General features: G+C 36.2%; 2 protein-coding genes across 8 annotated transcripts; both read left to right on the top strand.

Moving 5' to 3' along the window:
- The first annotated feature begins 2,423 nt into the window (after positions 1–2,423).
- Positions 2,424–5,891, top strand: LOC122315831 (protein CHLOROPLAST IMPORT APPARATUS 2-like). Its single transcript, XM_043132042.1, has 3 exons — positions 2,424–4,483; positions 5,055–5,210; positions 5,549–5,891. Exons 1-3 carry the CDS (start codon positions 3,467–3,469, stop codon positions 5,594–5,596), a joined length of 1,221 nt encoding a protein of 406 aa, XP_042987976.1. The 5' UTR covers positions 2,424–3,466; the 3' UTR covers positions 5,597–5,891.
- A 948-nt stretch (positions 5,892–6,839) lies between these two features.
- On the top strand, positions 6,840–22,369 carry LOC122315832 (tRNA-specific adenosine deaminase TAD2). Of its 7 annotated transcripts, none has more exons than XM_043132046.1 (12): positions 6,840–7,152; positions 7,287–7,397; positions 11,212–11,277; positions 11,846–11,889; positions 11,970–12,035; positions 12,926–12,963; positions 13,443–13,509; positions 20,329–20,488; positions 20,569–20,665; positions 21,113–21,216; positions 21,344–21,393; positions 21,781–22,369. In XM_043132046.1, exons 5-12 carry the CDS (start codon positions 11,970–11,972, stop codon positions 21,802–21,804), a joined length of 606 nt encoding a protein of 201 aa, XP_042987980.1. In that variant the 5' UTR covers positions 6,840–7,152; positions 7,287–7,397; positions 11,212–11,277; positions 11,846–11,889; the 3' UTR covers positions 21,805–22,369. The 7 variants fall into 7 exon arrangements, with proteins under 7 accessions (XP_042987980.1, XP_042987979.1, XP_042987983.1 ...); XM_043132045.1 differs by having other exon boundaries at positions 11,958–12,035; XM_043132044.1 differs by lacking the exon at positions 11,846–11,889 and having other exon boundaries at positions 6,842–7,152.
- Positions 22,370–23,096: the final 727 nt, after the last annotated feature.

Genomic DNA, 23,096 nt, shown 5'->3' with positions numbered 1-23,096 from the left:
AATTCAAACATTTTTACCTTAAGCAATATACCATGGAAGGAGTCAGGACCACCATATATAGCCTTATATATAATATAATTGCTTTGACCAACATTAACGTTTAGATTTACAGAGATCAATGAAAGGAAAATGAAGAGAAATACTCTAATTATATAAAAAAAAATTACATAAAAATAATCATATAAATTAACGTAATTTGATCTGAATCGTTAAATTATAAAATTATTTTTATTATAAAATAATTTAATAAATTAAATAAAATCACATCAATTTTTAAAAGTATTTAAAATATTTGTAACATAATTATATGGAAGTAAACAAATATCTCACAAGATTTTCCCGATGACATATTTAGATATTATGGGGAAAAATATCTTTGAAGAACATAAGACTAGAAACCGCGATGCGTGAGGCCCGTGACTACACAAATTCATGGGCGATGCTCCATAGGCCCCGTAGGCTGCTACCATCTTCAGCTCTTCACCTCAAAAAAACTATAATTTTACATCCAATGATTAATTTTCACTCGTCAATTATCAAATAAAATATCCAAAAAATTATTAATATAAAATACCTAAAAAATAATTATGAATTATATATATTTAATGACCCGTGCTATATCCACCGAAAATGGGATGTAGAACAAGATTTTCAGTGATATAGCACGAGACGGCTTTCGAACAAACAGATTTTTTAATTATTTTAAAATTTTTTTCACTAATTTTTTTTATATCGATAAACAATTTTTTTTAAAAAAATTTACAACATTATTAAAACATAATTGTACATGATTAAATAAAAAAATTATAAGTACCAACTCTTGGTGACAATAGTATTTCTCATGTTTAATTACCACAGCACTATAATTTTTTTAAGAACATAATGCTCTGGAAAATCTCAATGATAATATAATCAGAAGCCAACGAACGTAATAAGCCCAACGTATGATTGCCAACAGCCACACATGAGACGGCAAAAAGACAACCGAAAAGGTTGAAATCATTGCTCTTATGAGACATCCAAAAGCCCACCTACGGTCCTTGATACCCGTGAAAATCCCTCGCCCCACGTAAGCCCTAAAAATCTCAATTCTCCAATCCCCATTCGACATGTCAGCCAGATAAGAAACCTTTTCCATATTAGATCTAAAATGAACTTTGCAGGAGGTATGGGTGGCATATTTTTAGAAAAATCCAATTCGGACATCCATGCCTCGCCCAGTGCCCATGATTAGGATTAGAATCTCGGGATTACCAAAATACCCATCCCTGCTAAAATACACGAGGTTAATTATAAATTATTTGCATACTACATTCCTTTGCCGGCAATCATGAGGCACAATCGTTCGCCAATTTTTTAATATATTCATTAAAAAAAATATATATATATATATAGAAGCAAATATCAATAAAATATCTTGTTTGTTGTTATTAGAAAGTACCCAAATATGATTTTAGTTATTTATAAACATACTTTTTTACAACAAATATTCGCATCAATTATGTGTTGTAAATATAGTACAACATATGAAAATGTGTCAATATTTGAATTTAGGAATATAATGATTATGTTTATAGTAGAAAGACATTGAAATTAGAGATAAAAGTTTTTTCCTTTAAAAATAAAATTAAATATGTTTGGATTAGCAAGAAAAATCTTAAAGGACACTCAATAAAAGATTAACAAAAATTATAAATATTTAATTTCTTAGGATCAAAATCCTAATTTATTGATAAAAATAATTTTAAGGTGCTATTTTAATTTTCTTTGGTGGGAAAATAATAATTTTTGTAAGTTTATAGAAATAATCTAAGGAGAAAATTCGTCTTTCAACAAACTTGAGGGACAATGGGAATTATTATTATTATTTTGGAAAAAATTATTTTTTCCTCCTACATTTAAAAAACATTAAAAAGAAAAATGAGATTTTAAAAAGAGTTTTACAACATACAATCACTTTTACATATTACTTGCGTACTTTACTTATGTAATTGGCTAAAATAATTCTTTTATATTAAAATAAGTGATTTGGCTAATTATATTAGTAGAATGAACAAAAAATACCCAAAATTAATTATATATAAAGTTTTTGTTTTAAAAAATTGAGAGGCAGTTAGTTAAATCGGTGTTTAGGTGTGTTAATAAAATTATATTCTCGAATTATTATGTATAGTGCATTTAATAAAATATTTATATATTATAATTTAATTTTAAAATTGAAATTTTATAAATTTAATATTATTATTTAAATAATATGATATTCTACATTCTCATTTCTCATGCCTTCCCCATCCGAAATTTGTAGAAAAGTTGAACAAAGAAAGGGTTAATATAGTAAATGACAGATAAAATAATTGAGGGGGTAAAACTTGAAAAGGGCGAGGAAGGAATAAAACAGAGAGAAAGCGGTCCCACATTCGGAACCGCTGACACTGAGCATTGTCTCTTCCTCCGTTCTCATCTCTCTCACTCGACTGAAGCTCTTCAATACCTCGGTCCATTCTATACAGAGAGAGAGAGTGGGAGTGAGTCCGTGTTGTGCGTCTCCGTGCTTATATGTTTCCGCCACTGCGCCGCATGTTTATAAGTACAGAGCTCCCAACGGTTCTTTTCCTTTTATCCGCTCCTCCTCGTGACCCACTCTGCGCAGAAACCTTCCCCCTCTTATTCAGCTTTTATTTCTGTCTCTGTTTCTATAATTCAGAGTCTTATTTGTGTAACTCTATTGGGCACTTTTTCCTCTCAGATATATCTCATTACTTTCTGCTGAAGACCCATCACAGTTTTGGATTCTATTCTCTAGGGTTTAGGGATAGCCTGTGTTTTTATTAGAGGATTTTGCATCCTCTGTTTTTTTCTTCACAGGGAGAGAGATAGAGATAGAGATACCTTTGGGTTTCTGAGAGTTTTCGTTCATAGATTTTCCCGGATAGCTTGTTACGTTGTTCAAAAATTGAATCTTTTAGTATAGTGGTTTTTGTAGAGCTGTTGTGTTCCTGTAATTAATACATCTTATAATTCTTGTTTTTTCCTTTTTCCCAATTTTGCCAATAAATTTTATTAGCTGTACTGCCAGGGTTTAGGGTTTTGTACTTTCTGTGTTTTCTCTTTGCCAGTTCTCAGTCAGAAAGTGTAGTAGTGTTGAGCTCTTCTTGGAATTAGATTTCCCAGTTACCTTCTGATTTCGAAGCTGAGGTTTGGTCTGTTTTAGCTCTTGAATTGTCGTGTGCTGAACCAGTCCAGTATCAAAGCCTGAATTCAATCTAAATTTCGGGTCAGATACGGTAATACCTTTATTGCCCACTTGTCTTTCTGGGCTCTTCTTTATACCGAGTTAAATCTGAGTTGGAGGCTTTCTTCAATCCTTGTTAGTTCTTGGTTGTAGAAGCCTGTATCCGGTCTGAGCTTGGGTCTTAGACCTCCAGTTTACACTGAATTTCATCTTCTTTCCGAGTAACTTTCACAAATGTCTTCGTGTTTAAGCGGAGGCAGCGGTAGAACTTATGCACTGGACCTCGACATCGTAAAATATCCATCCACATCGAGTCGAACCTCGCAAACTTCTTCGCCTTCTTCGACTCTCTCAGAATCAAGCAATTCTCCGCTCACAATTTGCACCCGAAAATCCCGAACCCCACGAAAGCGTCCGAATCAAACTTACAACGAGGCGGCAGCCCTCCTCTCCACAGCCTATCCCAACATCTTCTCTACTAAAAACCTCACAAAGCCTCGCAAATTTACCAAGCAACATGATTCTTTCTTAGATGATTCTCCAGAGTTGCTGCTGCCCTTTCGAGTCATTGATAGTTCTGCTTTCTTGCTTCACCAACCAATTCAAGAAAAGCCGAGTTTTCAAATCCAATCCAAGGTAACGAATTTTTGCGACAAACCCTGTCAAAGTCCAGGGGAAGTTGATTTGCATGCGAGTTCGTTGGAATTGTGTGATGGGTATGAGGAGGATTTTGATGCAGAATCGATTCTTGACGAAGAAATAGAAGAGGGAATCGATAGTATTATGGGAAATTTGAGTGTGGATACCGATATGGTAGATGACTTCAACGCTGGTTCCTCTTATGGCAGTGGCCAAAAGATTTCTTGGTACGGGAATTCAATCCCAGTGGGATTGGGTTTTGGTGGAAAATTCGACTTGGGGCTTGGAATGAGAATCAATGGAGCGTTGAGGCACGTGGATGAGGGAAATTGGTGGGGTTTCCCCATTGTGGATATGCATCAAATCTCTCCCAGATTTCACAAGGCTTCAGTTTCTACCGAGAAGAAGAAGAAGAAGAAAAAGGTCGAGAAGTTGTCGGTCGGGGAGTTGAAGGAGAAGGAATTGCCCAAAGAGAATTCTGCATCCCCGAAACCCAATTCAGGATTATTGCTGAAACTGAATTTTGAAGAGGTTTTGAACGCTTGGTCCAACCGGGGGTCTCCATTTTCCGACGACATTTCAGGCTCCGATACGCCGGGGGATGATGTCTCCGTATGTCTCTCATCTCCCACTCGCGAAACAATTCCAAGAAACTTAGAACACACTTGAAACATGCTCTGTGGTCACATTTTTTCCCGACTCTGTTGTGTCTTTTTTCAAACTCAGTTTTGTGTTTGTGGCTTTGAGCAGTCAGGACTCAGTAGTACTCTTTTTAGTATTGTCGGTTATCAAGCTTCTTTTCAAAGGCAAATGAAAGTGAACTGAATTTAATTTGTCTCCCCTCCTCTCTCGCTGTTTTTCATTTATTTTTTTTATAAAAAAATAAGAACTTTTCATTTTTTTTAAAATAAGGTTTTTTCTTTTATGAACGAACGAAGTCAATTTTTATAAAAAAAAATATATATATAATTATTAGAGCAATATATATTTCCGCAAAGTTTAATGCTCGTAGCACCATCCAATATCTAACCCTTCCAAATTGTGATTTTCATAAATTTATGAGCCTAAAATTCGTTTGCATGATGTCAAGGTGTTGTTGCTTGGCATTAACTAGGAATGTGCGGGAAAAGGAGAGAATTGTCATTGACTGGTAATTTTTTTTTTTTTTTTTTGGGTGGGACAGGCCAGGCTAGCTCAAATTGATTTGTTTTTGGAAGGAGGAGGGCTGAGAGAAGCTAGCGTGCTACGGTACAAGGAAAAACGGCGTACACGACTCTTCTCTAAGAAAATCAGATATCAGGTCAGAAAAGTCAACGCTGATCAACGGCCTAGAATGAAGGTAATTAGAAAAAAAAAATGTTATAATACTATTCTAAATAAGAACTGCTTTTAAAGATGTTTGTCCTACGTATATATCTGGAAACATAGATATTGTATTATTACCTTTACGGATTTTTTTTTTTTTTTTTGAGCAATTTACGGATTTGATTCATATACTTCATTGTTTGGCGTATTTTCTTTTTCGGAGTTTTCCTAAGAAAGTGGTCGGTTTTTATTCCGACATAAACAGACTACTCTGGCAATGGTCACTTTATAACACTTATATTTTTCTTTGCGAAATGGAATCAACTTTTCTCTGTCACTTCTGCTGATCTTTGGTGGGTTTGGGCCTTGCAGGGGCGCTTTGTTAGAAGGCCGAATTCTGGCACAAATGGTCAGAGATGAAGAAGAGTAAAAAAGAGACGTGACTCTTGGGTTGTGATCGTCCATCGCCACCAGCACTCTCTGAGTTGTTCGACTAATATTTCTTGTTTTTTGTTTTTCCTATCGTTTCTCACACCAAGAAGCTCTGGAAAATGGAGATTAGTTTGAGAAGAGGAGCATTGAGAAATAGTCAGGCAACATTAGCCCAAGTTTAGGGTTTTATTTTCTCTTTGTTTTGTAGTCTCTGGAAGATGCTTTTGTAACAGAGGCATACAGATTTTGTTGGATTCAATAGTAGCACAAATGTGAGAGGCAAGAGCCGTGCGAGATGTGTCCCGACAAGAGTAAAATTTTTTTTTTTTTTAGATTTTTTTATACCTCTTAATAATATTTATTTAAAAAAATTACAATATCATTAAAAAAATACTTATTTAATTACTAAATAAAAAAAATTGTCGGAATCCAATCGGAACGCAACTGTCTATTTGTAGGAGTAGATTTATTTGAGAGGCAAAAAAAATCTTTTCTCGGATTCAAATTTCAAAGGAAAATATATATTTGATTATGGGTTGTGATAGGGTAACTACCCCCATTTACTACTTACAATGCATTAAAAATTTTTATTTTTTTATCATTTTTCAAAGTATTTTTTTAACATATTTATTCATTAAAAAAAAATAATTTTACTAATAATCACTTCTTTAACTATTAAATAAAATAAAAAATTAAAAAAAATAATAAAAGGGTAATAATAACCCTACCATTTTCCTTTGGTTATTATTATATTTTGCTCCCACTGATGTTAAAACTCGACTGGTACGGCATAAAAACTGCCCTACGTGATTGAGAAATCATGGTGTAGATGCAGGAAATCTGTACCCTGTACTCGTTGCTAGATTCCAGTCCCATCAGCCTGTATTTACAATTTATACGGATGGAGAGTAAAAATTATATTTAGTACATAAATGTCGTATTTTTTTCTACAAAATAATAAATTTGAAACTTACCAAAAAATATTAAATTTTTAATAATAATTTTTAAAAATAAATATAAATGCTTACGTAACCAATAACTATATATAATGTTAGTCTATATCAAATAATGATAATTTATTGATATTCATGTATGGTAACGTAATTACATATTAAAAATAATGAATGCTACTGTAATAACCCGACTGACCCAAGCCCAAAATTTTAGCCCGTCCAGGGGAAAAATGGAGGAGGACCCAAGCCGACGTCGTTTTTCAGGCTTACACCCTAAAATCCTATTTTTCCCCGGTTCCGGCCCCGACGCTCACTCTTTCTCTCTCTCTGTCTCTCTCTCAAGCGTTCACTCTATTCTCTGTGATTCCCGCTCGCCGCCGTGCCCAGGTCCACGCCGTCCATCTCGATTCGTGCAGCGCTGCTCTCCACAGTTCCGACCTCCGGCACCGTGAAGCACCGCCGCACCGAGCCCTTGTATCCCCAGCCCACAGTCTCTCTTCCTTCTCTCGTCCGCACCTTCTCTCACTGTGGAACGTCCAGCGCCGCCACATCTGTCTTTCCCATCGCCGATTGTAACGCCACGCCACGCCGGTAAGTCCTCCATCCGTATCTCTCTCGTGCTCCCATTTTCTCTCTCTGTCCGTGTCTCACTTGCGATCTCTCTCTCTTTCTCGCGCTCTCTCTCTCTAACTCTCTGCCAACGTCTCACTGTGTCTTTGTGTTAGGCTGACAGCGGTAGGTGCCAGCGTGCCGCCCCACGCCACCAAGAGCTTCCCGAACGTCAATAGACAACGCCGCCACGCCCTCGAATCTGATTGACCGCCACTCCGAGTTGAGTAAGTACGCCATCACCCTTAGTTTTCGTGACTGATTGTTTGGCGCTACTGGAAGATCTGGGTTGTCTATGTTGGATGTTGGAATTGTGCGTTGAGTAATTTCATGGCTTGATTGATGTTGGAAGATGTGAGTTGCTGTTTTGATGTGTCGGGAGTACGAATGTAAACATGATGCGTGTTGGAATGGGATTTTAGTGAATCCAAGGAGTTTGGGCTAATCTATTGGTGTAGTGTTTTCGGACGGTGTTCTTCGGCCATTGTAAAACCAAGGCACCATGATGGACTATTTTTATGGGTTGATATTGATTTATAGTTTCAGGTTATAGAATTTTGCTAGTTAAGTTGGTTTTTTTTTTTTTTACTGGTATAAGTTATTAACATGCTTTTTTTTTTTCATAAGTAAGAAGTAAATTTTATTCAAACCCTAAGGGGTAGCTCAATTGGTCAGGCCTTGGGTTTGCTCCCCAATGGTCACTAGTTCGAGTCCTCTCAGGGCCACTGGAGGTTTATCTGGCCGTTAACTTCAGTCCCCGTGGGATTAGTCGAGGAGCGCGTAACCTGGCCCGGACACCCAAGGATATCAAAAAAAAAAAAAAGAAGAAGTAAATTTTATTCATACGAATGAAATAGGCATAGCCCCTGTACAAATGAAGTATACAAAAGAACACCTAAATACATTATAGATTAAGGAAAGAAAGTCATGGGCATTGTTTCTATCAAGTACAATAGTTGAGAACCAAAGCATTAAAGTGCGCATAAAAAAATTCTGGAGCTCCACCAAGTTATTAATATGTTAGCGATATCTTTCTGGATTAGGTTGTGATATTGCTACGGTTTGGGTTCAAAGCTTAGATAATATATTGCAAGATTCAATTAAGCGGTACTCATATGCTAGACTTTGTCTAAGATTGGCTAAGATTGATTTTGTGAAAAAAATTGCATATTTTGAGATGAAAACAACCTTCGTTTTTTTTTTTTTCCTTTCTGCGCTAGTCTCTGTATCTGAAAAATAAAACATGACATTTTATTATGACTGGTTATAGGAAGTATAATAGTGGTTTTTGATTTCTAGCTCCATCATGAGATAATTTTTATTATTTTTTGGATAAGTAAGAAGAATTTTATTTATCGAATGAAATAGGCGAAGCCCATGCATATAGGAAGTATACAAAAAAAGGCACCTAATTACATTCTATAAAGAAGAAAATGAAAAACAGAAAATCATGAGCTGAAGCTCCATTAAGCACTATAGCCGAAAACCATTGAAATAAAGAGAACACAAAGAATTTCCAGATTTCCTACATAGTGTGCTCCTTAATATTAAAACATCGCTCGTTCCTTTCCCACCAAATACCCCACATAAGACACTTGATATAATAATGGTCTCTGATTTATGGCCACACCACAGGATATAATAGTGGTATATGATTTCTGGCCTTTCCACAAGTTATAATAGCAGTCTCTAATTTTTGGCCCCATCAAGGGATATATTAATGGTCTATGATTTTTGGCCTCTACCACGGGATATAATAGTGGTCTTTGATTAATGGCTTTGCCATGACATAATAGTGGCCTCAGTTTTGAGTGTAATCTCTTTGGTGACATGGTGATTTATGTTCTGCTTCGTTCTCTATAGGATGCAAAACCCTGCCACGGGGGTAAACATTGACTTTTTTTTGAGTGCATCACCTTGGTGAAAAAAAAAGTGATATATGTTTAGCTTGGCTATTTGCAGAATGCACAACTCTGCCATGGGGGTAAATATGGCCTCTGTTTTGGGTGCATCACTTTGGTGACAAGACAGTGATTTATGTTCTACTTGGCTAACCATAAATATGCACAACCCTCCTACGGTGTTAAACATGACCTTTGTTTTTGTTTCTGATGTTTTAGTTATGCTTGTGCTTAAGGTATTTTGTATATATTATCATTGTAATGAAATGCTTATGAAAATATCATTGCTATTTTTTAGAATTGCCTTTTTTTGCATTCTGTAATGGGCTCATGTTTACACACTGGTATAGGTTTGATGCTTACTGAGTTGTTGACAACTCATCCAGTTATATCCATTATTTTTTAGATGGCTTGAGGCTTAAGCTTAGGATTAGGAATAGGAAGCACGAGCAAATATTAAAAAAAAAAAAAGAAAAGAAAAGAAAAGAAAAAGTGCCTAAGAGGCACAAGTAGGTTATAAATTGAAATAAGTGCCAAAGGGTACAAGAGATTGTTGGGGGATTTTATTCAGGAAATTAGTTACTTTACTTTTGAATAGTATTTTGAGATAATGATGCACTATTTGAGAATTTGTGAAGTTTTCTTTTTATTTTATATGTTGGAGGAGTTCATTTACATCTCTGTGGAGCAACGTATATTTTTGGAATAAATGAGTTTTACATGTTATAGAGCCTCTCCCTTTATCATTTGGAGTCTATACTTGTAGTGTTGGAATTTGATTTGAAGTGATACGAACTCACTCCCTGACCTTCCGGGTACAAGTCATTACAACTACAGTGATAGATATTAGAGTAGTGCATGATAAAACCTTAATACATGCAAAATGAAGGATTGACGATGAGAGTAATGGTAGTCAGCGGAGTCACAATTTTGTTGCAATTATGTTTTGAAAAAGAGATATTTTTGTAAAGCCATGATACTTGTAACTTTTTTTTTTTTTTTATAAGTAAAAAGCAATGGTACTCTTATAACTATTTTTATAACAATTCCTTCCATTTAAAATTGGATTGTAAAAGTAGTGTATAAAATTGATGTGTTTTTATCATTTTTCTTGATAAGAAAGAAGTTCGGGAAGACAAATTCTCAACTAAAATGTAGGGTTTTTAAATGTGAAAATACATTTTTCATTATCCAGTTAATTGGTATTATATATATTTATATATATTCATCTCAAGCTATCAAAATCTATCATTTCAATTATCACCCCTCCCCTTCAGTGTGCTGAAGTGTAGAATCTTGGAGTGATCATTCAATAAACAAGATGATCAAGCCTTTTATATGAAAGAATAACTTTAAGCAAAGACCTTGTAAAACAACGTAAAGTGTATACATTTTGTGGGAAATATATTTTGCACGCTTCAGTATTTATATTTTGCATTCCAAATGATTACAATTGGCATATTTTATCTTTTAAATATTGAAACATTGAATCATATACCATTTGTTAGTACCTTATTATTAACATGTGTCACTTCATCTATTTTTCTTGACTACTATAATTGGATGAGTGTATTATTGATTTGTATTTGATAGTTGATGAAATAACCCCAAGGGGTTGGCCTGTGTGGTGAATGCTTTGGTCTTGGGGTATCACTCCTCTCAAGGTCCAAGGTTCAACACCTCATGGGTGCAAACAATCATTTGGGGCCACACCCCCTGGTGAAAAGCCAACGATTTAACCAGTTTCGTGTAGGAAACTTCGGAGAGTGTGCTGCACGGGACCGGGGTTTACTCTGTAGGGGTGGGTCCAAAGGGCCCTACCTTGAGAGGTTCCCTGACATTAAAAAAAAAAAAAAAAAAAGTTGATGAAATTATATTTAATCTTGATATTTCAATTTATAAATGTAAAATGGCACGAGCGGTGGTGAGTGACGGTATGCACCCAGACACTCATGTCATCCAAGTTATCCTACTCTGTTATACATCACGTGATTGTTATGTGTTCTTATTTGCTGGAAGAGTGATCTGCTAGAACTACAAACAGCTGTACTACTGTCAATAGCCTAAACCCTAGGCTTAAGATTTAGTTTAATTTTTTTGACTCTTTCCGTTACTCTTTGGCCAATTTGATCCTTTGCAGATCCATTTCGATAGTTGTAGAGCTTGACCAAATTCCTTCGATTCCCACTCCTCCTCTCTTCAGTAGGTAATATCTTCATTGTGAATATCCGTTTTTCTTATGATGATCTTCCTCTTCTCTCTTTTGATCAATATGTGCGTGTTGATTTTCCGTTTAATTATGTTGTTCATTGCAGCCTGATTCAGGTATTTCCTAGAAATTGTTTCATAGCTCTTCCCCCGCAGTTTCTTGATGTGGTTTTTTCTTGTTTTGTATTTGGCGCCTGATTCGTGAAAACAGTGGATAAAATTTATGGATCTATTGTATGATGTGCTTGTTTGCTAAGAACACATTTTCGGAAATATTTATTTTCCATACCTCGATTTTTTTTTTTTTAATCAGTAAATAGGAAAGGGTACCTCAAAAATCTTAATATTCCTTTACCATTCTTTCCCAACAAAATATTTGTGGAAATCTTTTTCTTGGATTAAATGGATCTATCATGTTTTTACGGTTCCCAATATTTCGATGTACCGTGTACATGCTCAATAAAAATTTCTAGTGGATGTAGATTTAGTTTCCGTTTTCACCTGGGTTCTTCCATCATAGCCATATGTGAAGTTTTGTATTTGACAATTGGTAATTTCTTTATCAGATTTCAAATTAGAAACCTGATTTACATGTTAGCACTCGTCTCAGGTGCATATTGCACTTTTTTCGTTATTATGGTCAACTGCATCCATGTTCTAGTATTCACTACTTTTCAGTTTTTGGGTCAGATGGAATCTCCTGGGGCAGATTTCTCTCCTGATACTCTTGCATTCATGGAACTTGCATTGGAACAGGTAATGCTGAGGCTTTCTCATTATGTTCAGACTCATTGAATTTGTTTTCAAGACTTTGAATTTAATTGAATACACCGAGAAAAAGATATATTAATTCTCCAACAAATGACTTACATATCGTGTAATTTTTTTTTACTTCCATAGTTGATTTCTTGCGAGCTTGAAAAAGCGAAATATCTTATTTTCAGGGTTGCTATGTTTATAAACTGTGCCTAAAACCACTCAAGGTCGGCTAGCTCAGCCAATTAGCTTGATAAACAGGTCGGGTTGATTTATTTATTGAGCTAAGCCTAAGTCGTTCATGTGCAGCTTGGCTCATTTGCAATATTATGTTATAATGAGCCCAATTATCTTCTGATTTATTGTGTGCTTCTCAATGATGAGATTTATTGGGAAATTACTTGGTCTTGTGGTTGTTGACTTTCATTAAGGTAAAGATGCTGGGAAATGGAATCAGTTTGTACAAACTCTGAGGAGACAACTAAATAAGATGCCAAGGCTTTGCATAAAATGATAAGTTGTGAAGTCAAGGAAGATCAAGTTCGTCTCATTTTAAGTTGTAGTGTATATGGTCACTGGAAGGCCATATCAGCTAATGGGATGTGGTGGTAAATGTGAGAATGCACATACAGGGCCGAGTCGGGTGTGTCTGTTATGTGGGGTTATCTGTTATTCTTAGTTGTGGTTTCACTCTGTAAGTGCTATTGGTTTCTCCTGCTATGCTGGGGGATTGGCTGTATTAGATTAAAGAAACTCAAAGTGTCATATTTATTCTGTTACTTCATATGCTTTAATTTTCTAGTATTGTCTTTGGTTGCTTTAACTACTATTTTGCTTTCTAAAATTATACTTGTTTGTCTACTTCTCATTCATGCCTTCTCATGTGGCAGGCAAAACTTGCTTTCGACAGCCTTGAAGTGCCTGTTGGGTAAGCTGTTTTTTGGTCTCATTTGTTATTTCTTATCATGCTACGCTGTGCATTTTTCATAGGCATGTTAGAATTTTTGTGTTTAACAGTTCGAGTTTGCATATCCTTGCTGGTTGTTTGTGTGGCGGGTTGATGATAAACTTCACACTATGAAATTATTTTTTTAGGCAGTATAATTTACAATGTTAGCAAAGTATCTACCAAGGAGAAAATAAACATATTAATGTTCAACATACAATCCTCACATAAAAATGTCCAATATCAGCTTTTGATTTCTTTTTGTGTCATGAAGTTGTTTATATATATATTTTTTTATAAGTAAGAAAATTTATTGATCCTCATAATTAGGCATAGCCCAAGTACACAGGTAGTTTATATTTTTAATGCAGTCACTTTTTTTCTTTTTTTTTTTTGGTTTCTGATGAATTTGCTTAATATATATGGTATGATTTTCTGATTATTTCTCATATGATGGCCAGCTGTGTGATTGTTGAGGATGGAAAGGTCATTGCCTCAGGAAGAAATCGAACTACTGAGACACGAAATGTAAGATCAAATCCTTTCTTTTTTACTTTCCTATTTTCCCCTATGTACTGTATGCTTAATTTTAATTTCATCTTTTGGAGCTCCTGCAATCTTGTTTTTTCTGTTTGATATCCTCATTCTCTTGTATGTTTTTTGTAGAATTTTGGTAGGTTTTACTTGCATATGGTTGTAGCAGGGTTGCACATGTTAGATAAACTAACTTTTCTTGTATATGATCTCTGAATCCCCACTCTTTTGATTTCTTTTTCTTGCGCATGGTTATAGCAAGTCGTTCCTTCAAGTGGTCTACCAAAGAAAATCCTGGAAGCTTAAGACTTAATGGGCTATCATCTAGTGATAAAGAGAACACGGAAAAAAAAAGGCTTTAAGGCCTTCCGCTGTCCTTGTACCATCTTCAAAACGTTGGTCATTTCTACTTAAAAAAAAAAAAAAAAAACATTGGTCATTTCTTTCTCTCTGGATGAATCGCATCAAACAGATCAAAGTCATTTTCGACAAGGCTCCATTGGCTCCTTGAGATGACTATCGAACCACCATTTTCAACATCCTAACGGATCAACCACCCATCTAGGCATCACCAATATTAAGCCAAACAGACTAAACACAACTTTTATAAGGAGCTAAATACCTCACCATGGAGTAATAGGTTATCCATGGATTCCTTGCTTCCCTTGCACATACAATACCCCAAACTACTAACATTTAACACATTGCACTGTCAAACAACCAAAAAGTTGCAATGTTCACCCTTTGTTAGGATCCAACTGTCAACACTGTACCGTATCTTAACGGCCAGAATTGGACGGACTTTCTATTTGTTAGTTTTTGGTAGTTGGAGGGTGCAATGAGTTAATGTTGGCAGTTTGGTGTGTAAAGCGTAACATTATCAGTTAGAGGGTGGAAACTGAATTTCCCCTTTTATATGAAATCAGCCTACTTCTGCAAGTCTGTTTAGCTTGACAAAGCTTTTGAGCCATTTACTTTGGTCCTCGCCTAGTACTTCAATATTTTTTTTTCAAACAAATGTTCTAGAATAAACATTGCCCGTCACTTCTAGATGGAATAACAGTAATCATATTACAAGTCAAGCGCCTTCCACTTTTCAATGTTGGTTTCAGACGTGACTTCTGTTTTATTACTAACATTGTGGAGTTTTATGTTCTTTCTATAATGCCTCGTACGTGGAGGTCTAGGGTGTTATTTCTTGTCACCTAAAATCATCTTTTGACCACATAGTATATATACTCCAAAATTCTCTACAAAACATATACTCATTGTTTCATGTCAACTGCTCCAGTATAATTAAGACACCACAGAGTCTCAAAACATCCCAATAACCCAAGTCAACAGAACAAAACAAATATACTGAATACAATTCTCCAATAATCAAAGTACCCTCTTTGCACTTAATCCACTATAGTCACATAGTCTTACCCATGCTTCATATTCTCGATCCTCAGCTGAAATATTCAAAACATCTGAAAATATTGTGGAGATAAGGAGTGAGTTATCAACAATTCATTAAGCAGAGAACCTATACTAGTATGTAAACATGAGTCTTTTCACAGAGTTCAGAGTACAGAACAAAACATTTTAGTTTCAGAATGTAGAACCAAAACATGTTACCAAAATATTAGAGCGATAGTTCAAAATTTTCATATTCAAAAGTCCTTTGGCATAGCATAACTGACCATCATCATCATCATCGTATCATATCATAGTATTATATCATAACAGAAGCCGTGTTTAACCCCCGTGGCCAAACCCAATGCGTACGTCTCTTGCAATTTACATGTTTAAAAATACTTACCCCTCGCATTACCAACCAATAACCAATTTACATTTGCCCCTGTCCAATCACCAAACAACAAGAAATCAGCCTAGGGCTGAGCAACCAGGTACTGGACTGGGTATTTGGGTATACCCGGCCCGGAACCCGGATTCCAAATCCGACCCGGATATACCCGGGTTGGAATCCGGAAATCCGGGTTCCGGCCTATACTTGGGTTTTTTTATTTTTATTTTTAACAAAGCCTATATTATTAAATTTTTTTCAGGAAAAAAATATTGTGGCACTCTTTTTCTTTTTCAGATCTTTGCACATAATGTTCCTTCAAAATTTCTTGTCATGTTTTCCCTGTCGGTTGCTCTCTTCCCTCTGCTCATTACAAATTCATCCCAAATCGTGCAAAAACATACACAAAAGTGAAAATGAGAAGATAAATGCTACGGTGCATCTATTTATAATTTTACAATATATCGATTAAATCATTAAAGCAGTTCTGAAATTATCCCTTTTCAAAACAGATTACAAACAAAATGAAAACTCGCTATGCAAGGAAATAAACAAAGTCAGAGAGCTACCAATTAAGAAGAATTGAAATCATGATGGAGTTGATAACCATTGAATTCCAGAATTGCTGACAGGCTGACAGCATCAAACTTCCAAAAAATTAAAAATGAAAACTTTAATAAAAGAACTCTAATCTTAATCCCTTTTAGAATCTTCTATCAACCTCAAATTCTCAGCCCAATCTTCATCTTTGAAACTTCCCAAAAACCCCATTAAAAAAAAAGGAAAAAAAATTAAAAAAAAATATAAAGAGCAAAGCAAACCCCAAAAAAGAAAGAAAATTTAGTGATAATTACTTAAAAAGTCCACTTCCAGATCTTGATCCGTAGACACAGCCATACCAAATCATGTAAGAACAAGTAGTAGTAGTTTGCAGAATTTGGGCCTGGACGACAAAAAAATAAAACAAACAGCAAGGACAGCACAGAGAAGGCACATGCAACAGCATTTGCAAAAGCAAAAAACCTGCAAATACATGGTTAAATATATAAACAACAGCACAGAGAAGAATAGCTATATCGAGCATAAGTGAACAAAGTAAAATGATTAGTGGCAACAAGCATTACCAAATGGTTGCACAAGTTGCTAAGATATGGTGGCAACAGGAACCCCCCAGAACCAGCAAACAAGCACAAAATATGCAGAACCTACATGACAAAACCAAATCAATAAACTCTTTGGAACTCAACCAAGGTAGCAAGTTCGGGTTAACTCTGCAAAATCTCTTACCTCCATTGAAGATTAACATATTCTCTTTCATAATAGGATCTAAACTCTTCAGCATGAATGGGAATGAAGACTCACATCAGCCTCGGTTGAAGATGAAGCTAGATGATCGTCTAAAAGAAATTAAAGATTGAGTTAGATAGATAATAAACCGAGTTAGATATTAAAAAAAATATTTCACGTTTCAAACTTACCTTCAAGGTCCATCGACTGTATGTATTCTTCCAAATTCCGAATGTTAATTGGTTTGGTCTTTAACCAATTTTGGGTGCAAATGAGAGCTTCAATAGTTTCTGGAGATAAGGAACTCCTAAAAGGATCCAATATGCGTCCTCCAGTACTAAATGCGGACTCCGAGGCAACAGTGGAAATGGGGGTGGCTAACACATCACGTGCTACCTCAGCAAGGACAGGATGGTTAACGGCATTAATTCTCCACCAATCTAAGATATCAAAACCGAGCGAGTCGTCTATACATGTATGACAAATTAAAACATTACAACTCAATGGAAGAGTCCCAAGCTCCTCTACATCCAATGGAATAGAAGAGGAGTTGCCAACCCCTTGGGTTATACTGACATTACAACTCACATAATCTTCTTCCTTCTATTAAAGTTACAACAAAAAAAGAAGAAGAGGAAATTAAAACACAAGTATGACAAATTAAAACTCAAGCAGAAAAATATACGTACATCTAGATACCAGCAATTTTCACAAATGCTATTTGTGAGGCATATTCTAGCAAGTTTCTCCACTTACATTGAAAAGTTCTGAGCAATTCTGTAACATTGGAAGTACATATCCAAAATCACACTGCATGCTTAGGTTAATTAACATGGAATATGGGCTTTCAAAGGTAGACATCTCAATCAAGTTGTTAATCAGCCCTGATATTATTTTAAGTATGCTTAAAAGAGGAATGAGTTTCTGGAATGAGGCCGATAATATACTTATTGGTTGAGTTTTATATAATATTAACCTCTACTCTACTGTGTACTCCCTGTTTACTTTAATTGGACAATGCCATTTTCATTCTCATTAATAAAGTATGGTGGTGCAGTTCCTCTCTGATGGCAATGTCAAGTCACTTTTACTTTAATTACAGTCCTTTCTCTATGTTCTAGAATTGCTCTTGACACATGCAGTAACAACTTAATTCATGGCCTCAAGTTAGGTTCATAAACTAAAATGAACCTATAAACTAGCTGATTTTCACACTATAATCCAAGTCAACAAACTAGCTGTTTTAAGGTATGACTTTCTATATGTACCAATACCATATTTTCTGTAAAGTACGTTTGAAACCATTTAAAAAACGTACCAAACTAATAATACTAAATGTAAAAATAATGTTGCGATATATAAGGCTTGGCTTTCATCATTATGTGGCTTTGCATGAACTGTATAGAAAGGTATTGTTTGCAAACATTCAAAATGTAAGTGTACGATATGTTACATGTTTTAACTTCAACGTTGCCTTACCTTTTTTTTATTTTATTTTAATGGAAGAGACTGAGCCTGAGAATTCATGGCCTCAAGTTAGGTTCATGATCCAAAATTATAGTAAAAAACTACCGTCCTCCCTATCATTTTTTGCAGTTAACAGCAGTACTACTTCCATTGCTTGATGCATTAACAACAATACTTCAGGAATCCCATCAGGAAGCTTCTAAGTATGTTTTCATGATTAAGAAAAAGATATAATCATCAACCAGAGCTCCACTCAACAATACTAATACTAGTGCCAAAAAAAAAATTGGTTCTCATTCGGACTCAGAAAAAAAAAACTTAAGGCTCCATTTACAAGTTCGCAGCCATCTTAGCAACTTAAGGCTCCATTTACTTTGGATTAGTCAGGAATGAAGTCTCTGTCTAACAAATCACACCCACAAAAAAAAAACCACACAATAAAAAACTAAAGAACCGAAATGGAAGAGTTAATAAAAAACTAACCTGATTTGTAGTGTTTCTGAGGATGACCAGATGAAAGCGACGACAGGATGATGGCGACGGCGAGATGCGGTTAGGGTTTATGGAAGATTCGTTGAGAGAGAGAGAGGGGGGGAGGGGGATTGGGAAACACAGGGTAATAACCCAGTGCCAAAACGGCGCTGGGTTTGGGTTTTAAAAAAACCCGGGTACCGGGTTTTAAATCCGGTACCCAGCCCGGGAACACCCGGGTTTTAGAAACTGGGTACCGGCCAGGATGTTTTCTGGGCCGGTGCCCGCAACCGGAACCTGGTTATCCGGGTTCCAGACTGGGCCGGAAAAAAAAATCCGGCCCGGTTGCCCAGCCCTAAATCAGCCCACAACAGTCATGTAGCTCAACCTAAACAGCCAACATTAACACAACCAGCAAACATATTTATACCCAGAACGACCCACGTCCGCTCAACAGCCCACATATAAACATGAAACTGCCCACACATAAACCTGAAACATCCCAAAAACAGTTATAAAACCAACCCCGGAATGCTATATATATCTGCCCACCAATAGCCAAAGTCATTCCACAACAGCCAAGAACCACAACAATCCCAAACAACCCAACATCACCACCACAATTTTATATAATCTATTAATTCACTCATGTAAACAATGACAACACAAATATTCCAACAGACTTAGATAAAAGAATTACCAGCATAAGCAATGGCTACGAGGCTAACGTTCGTGAGTACCTTTCACCATATCGGAGAGGTGATCGACTGGTTTTGTGAGTAAAATAACACGGCCTAGGACCAGACTACTACCCTGCGATTAGTATTCAACAACCCAAATAAAAATTAAATACCAGAACAATTTGGGGGATAGAAAATAGAGGATTCACAAAGGTACGAGAGAGAATGGGAGAAAGGCTTACCGTGAGTGTGTGCGTGACAATGTACGGTGGTTGAAGTTGCTACGCAACTTCGGCACCAAATTAATAAAATTTTCCACCCACTTAACTGAGAAACTATCAGAGATTGATCTGTGATAGGGAAACTCGGTTTTTTTTTTTTTTGGGGGGGGGGGGGGGGGGGTTGGCGACAATAGAGAGAACAAATTAATTTGTGCGAGATGCACATATTGAGAACACAGAACTTACTGATGTGAGTGAAAATGGCAAGGGTGTGGCTTTATTGCGGAAGGAAACTCTACGGTGGCTTGTTCCCAGCGTTGGGCCATGTGTAACATGACTGGGAGGAAACACAAATGTGGAAGAGCGATGGAGAAAAGGGAATGTGAGAACTCGAGAGAGAAAATCAAAGAGACAGAGAGATGGAAGGCGAACAGAACCTTACTGGTCTCGCACCAGACGATGGAATTTGTCGGTAGTAAAACCCTAGACGTAGAGGTGGTGGCGAGCAGTATCACAACTAACCAATGCATGGGCGAGAGGGATGGAGGTGACAGAACCGTACGGAGTGGTTGGCATTGTGATCGGCGATGGAAAGACAGAGGAATGAGAGAGAGACGAAGAGATGGAGAGAGCAAGAAAGAGAGAGAGCGAAAGATAGAGGAAGGGAGAATCGGTGGTGGTGAGGAATTAACTGAAGAGATGTGGGGAAGGTGATAACGGGGAGAAGAGAAAATGGGAAGGGGAAAACCGTCGGGGTGGGTGGAGAATGAGAGGAAAGAAGGGCGCTCCATACGGTGTCGTTTTACCCTTCAGTTGCTGGGTTCTTCATGGGCCTGGGCCTGGGCTTGATGCCTGGGTGTTACACTTTCTGTAAAATTTACTTGTGGTATGTGTACAGGCGTCAAGACATGCAGAGATGGAAGCTGTTGATGTTCTTCTTGAGGACTGGCAGAAAAACGGACTTTCAAAGTTGGAGGTTGCTAAAAAACTTTCTAAGTGCCACCTTTATGTGACCTGTGAGCCGTGCATAATGTGTGCAGCTGCTTTATCAATTCTTGGTATGCTCTTACCACCCTCTTCAAGATAATTTATTTAAATGATATTATCTGAACAATGAATTAACTTGTACTCACTTTAGGTGTAAAAGAAGTATATTATGGCTGCACAAACGACAAGTTTGGAGGTTGTGGATCAATATTGTCTTTGCATCTTGGTTGCTCTGAGCTGCTTAAAAGGTCTATTTCTGAACCCAGCCTCGTGGTTATGTTTGCTGATTCATTTAATTTATTTTTGTTTTCCTTTGCAAACTTCACTCTTATTTTTTAATTTTTGACATGCATATGACGTGTGCTCTTATTTTGTTCCTAAAGCTTGGAAGCTCAAATCTTGTCCTTTTAAAATACAAATTTTAGCAAGATCTTTATTTGTTCCAGTTGATTGTGGAAAATTTATGATGTAGCAAATAAAAAGATCTTGGTGGCACATGACTAACCCCACCCCCCAACCCAAAAAAAAAACCCAAGCAACAACATCTAGAATCAGCTGGTGGGCTGAAGTTATACCAGCCGGCCCTGAATGTTTTAGATAAATTTTCATTTTTTTTTTCTGGATACATTTTCTTTTTGTTAATGTATAATGCAATTCATGTGAATGGACTCTGTTATGTTCTCTTTCATCAACAGCGGTGGCATTCCGCAAGGAAAGGGTTTCAAATGTATTAGAGGAATCATGGCATCAGAAGCAGTATCCCTTTTGCGAACTTTCTATGAACAAGGGAACCCTAATGGTATGTAACTTCATCATAATTAGGCTCTGATAGACTGCATTGTGGAAGCTTTAATTCTTGTTTTGAAAGCATTCAATAGCGAAGACAATAGAAATGGAACTGTCTGATAATTACTTTTTCTCGACAGGCACAGCCTTTCCCAATACCATTAGACATTGCACACAATTCCTCAGCGTGGTAACTGAAAATTATTACACATTGGACCTTGTACTACTGTTAAAAAGTTATTAGTAAGCCAACAATGCAAATCACAAATCAAACAAACAGACTCTGACCGCCAAATGATAAGCAGGTGGAGGCCCTGCAGAGCAGGACCAAAAAAAGAAAACCAAATGGGTTCCCAAGATTCAAACTAAGGCTCTTATACCATGTCAGACACCACTTAATTCTAAAGCTTAAACCAATTATTGCACGTGTTTAATGTGGCAAACCTTATGTGCTCAAGACACTTGATATTTTAGAAGCACAAGTTCAATTTTATTCAGCACCCAAACGAATATAAAATAGCTTCTTGTACTTTGATTATAGTGCTCACCTGCTTATAAAAAATAATGCTTGTTTCAGCGCCAAAGCCTCACAGGCCTCTGACTCATCAGGCAACGCATTGAATATGCACACATGTAAGTTGGCTCACCAACAATTGCTGGCAGATTCTCCCTATCCATTTTCGGACCTTGGCCAAGCACTTGAGCTATGAGTCCAAATCCCATTTTGGTGCTTTATTGCAAAAGCTAGAGCCTGCTGATTTGAGGATGTTCGAAATACTCAGCAAAGTATGATTGCGGTGTAATCTGAAGTTGAGTTATTACAGCAGCAGGGCTGGGCCGCCAGCCAAAGTTTCGCATCAAAGCGTGAAGTGAAATATGATGGCAAGGACATGTCCGCCATGTTTGGTGACAATGCGTTGGCACTTAGAAAACACAACATATATATTTTCCTACTTGCATAGACGTTTATTCGTTGAGTCTTACTTCCGAAAGGAAGTTCCATATTTTGGAATTATTTTAGAGACTTGTCTGTTTTACGGGTATGTTATAAATGTTACGTTTCATCGTTAACCCTGTCATCCTTAGTTACACGTGGTTATTTATTTCATCACTCGAATGGCTGGCTCATTGAATTCAATATGCCTGTGCTGATGGTTTACATTTAAGCTAACTAGCTCCTCAATTTTTGTGTATTCCGACTCGTAATTATGTTGTATGTGAACCAATATAAATGGACTAGACTCCTAATTCGTTCTCATTTATAGTGTCCTCTTGCTTGATGGGTCTCTCTTAACAAACTACCGAGCTCTCATAGAAATTATCATCGTCAATAACCTTTCCCTCTGTTACCATTCTCTGAATCTTCACCAGCCAAGTCGTCCAACATTTTAGTCACCTTCCATTAAATAACCAACATGGCCATGATCCAATCCTAATTGCCACCTCTCCCTTCCAACACTCCCATCTCCAACATCCATGACAATGAGAATGTGGACAATAAAAATGTTACCCACTATTCATATAAAGTAAAAGTTAAGAACAAGCTTTATTCAATCAGTCACACCATGATAACTATTGTAAAATCATATTATAATGTTAAATGTTAAAAGAATAGTTAGTATTTCATCGTTTGATGTGATATTAAATAAATAAATATTTATGAATTTTCAGCATTACAGTAAAAATTATCATTTAAAATGTATGAATACTGGTTACTAATCATTGGACATGGCATCAAATAATTAAAAATTTTGTAATTAATTTTCAGTGTCAATCATTTTATGCCAGATAATATAAAAATAAAAATAAAAATTATATTTTCAAGCAAGTGTATAAAGACCGATTAACATTTAAGAAATGTTACAATTAAATCTTATAATTTAAGTAATGTAT

Source organism: Carya illinoinensis, chromosome 7, assembly GCF_018687715.1.
Source record: "Carya illinoinensis cultivar Pawnee chromosome 7, C.illinoinensisPawnee_v1, whole genome shotgun sequence".
Lineage (NCBI taxonomy): Eukaryota > Viridiplantae > Streptophyta > Magnoliopsida > Fagales > Juglandaceae > Carya > Carya illinoinensis.
The sequence above is the reverse complement of the archived record's forward strand: the minus strand, read 5'-3'. Positions and strand labels throughout refer to the sequence as shown.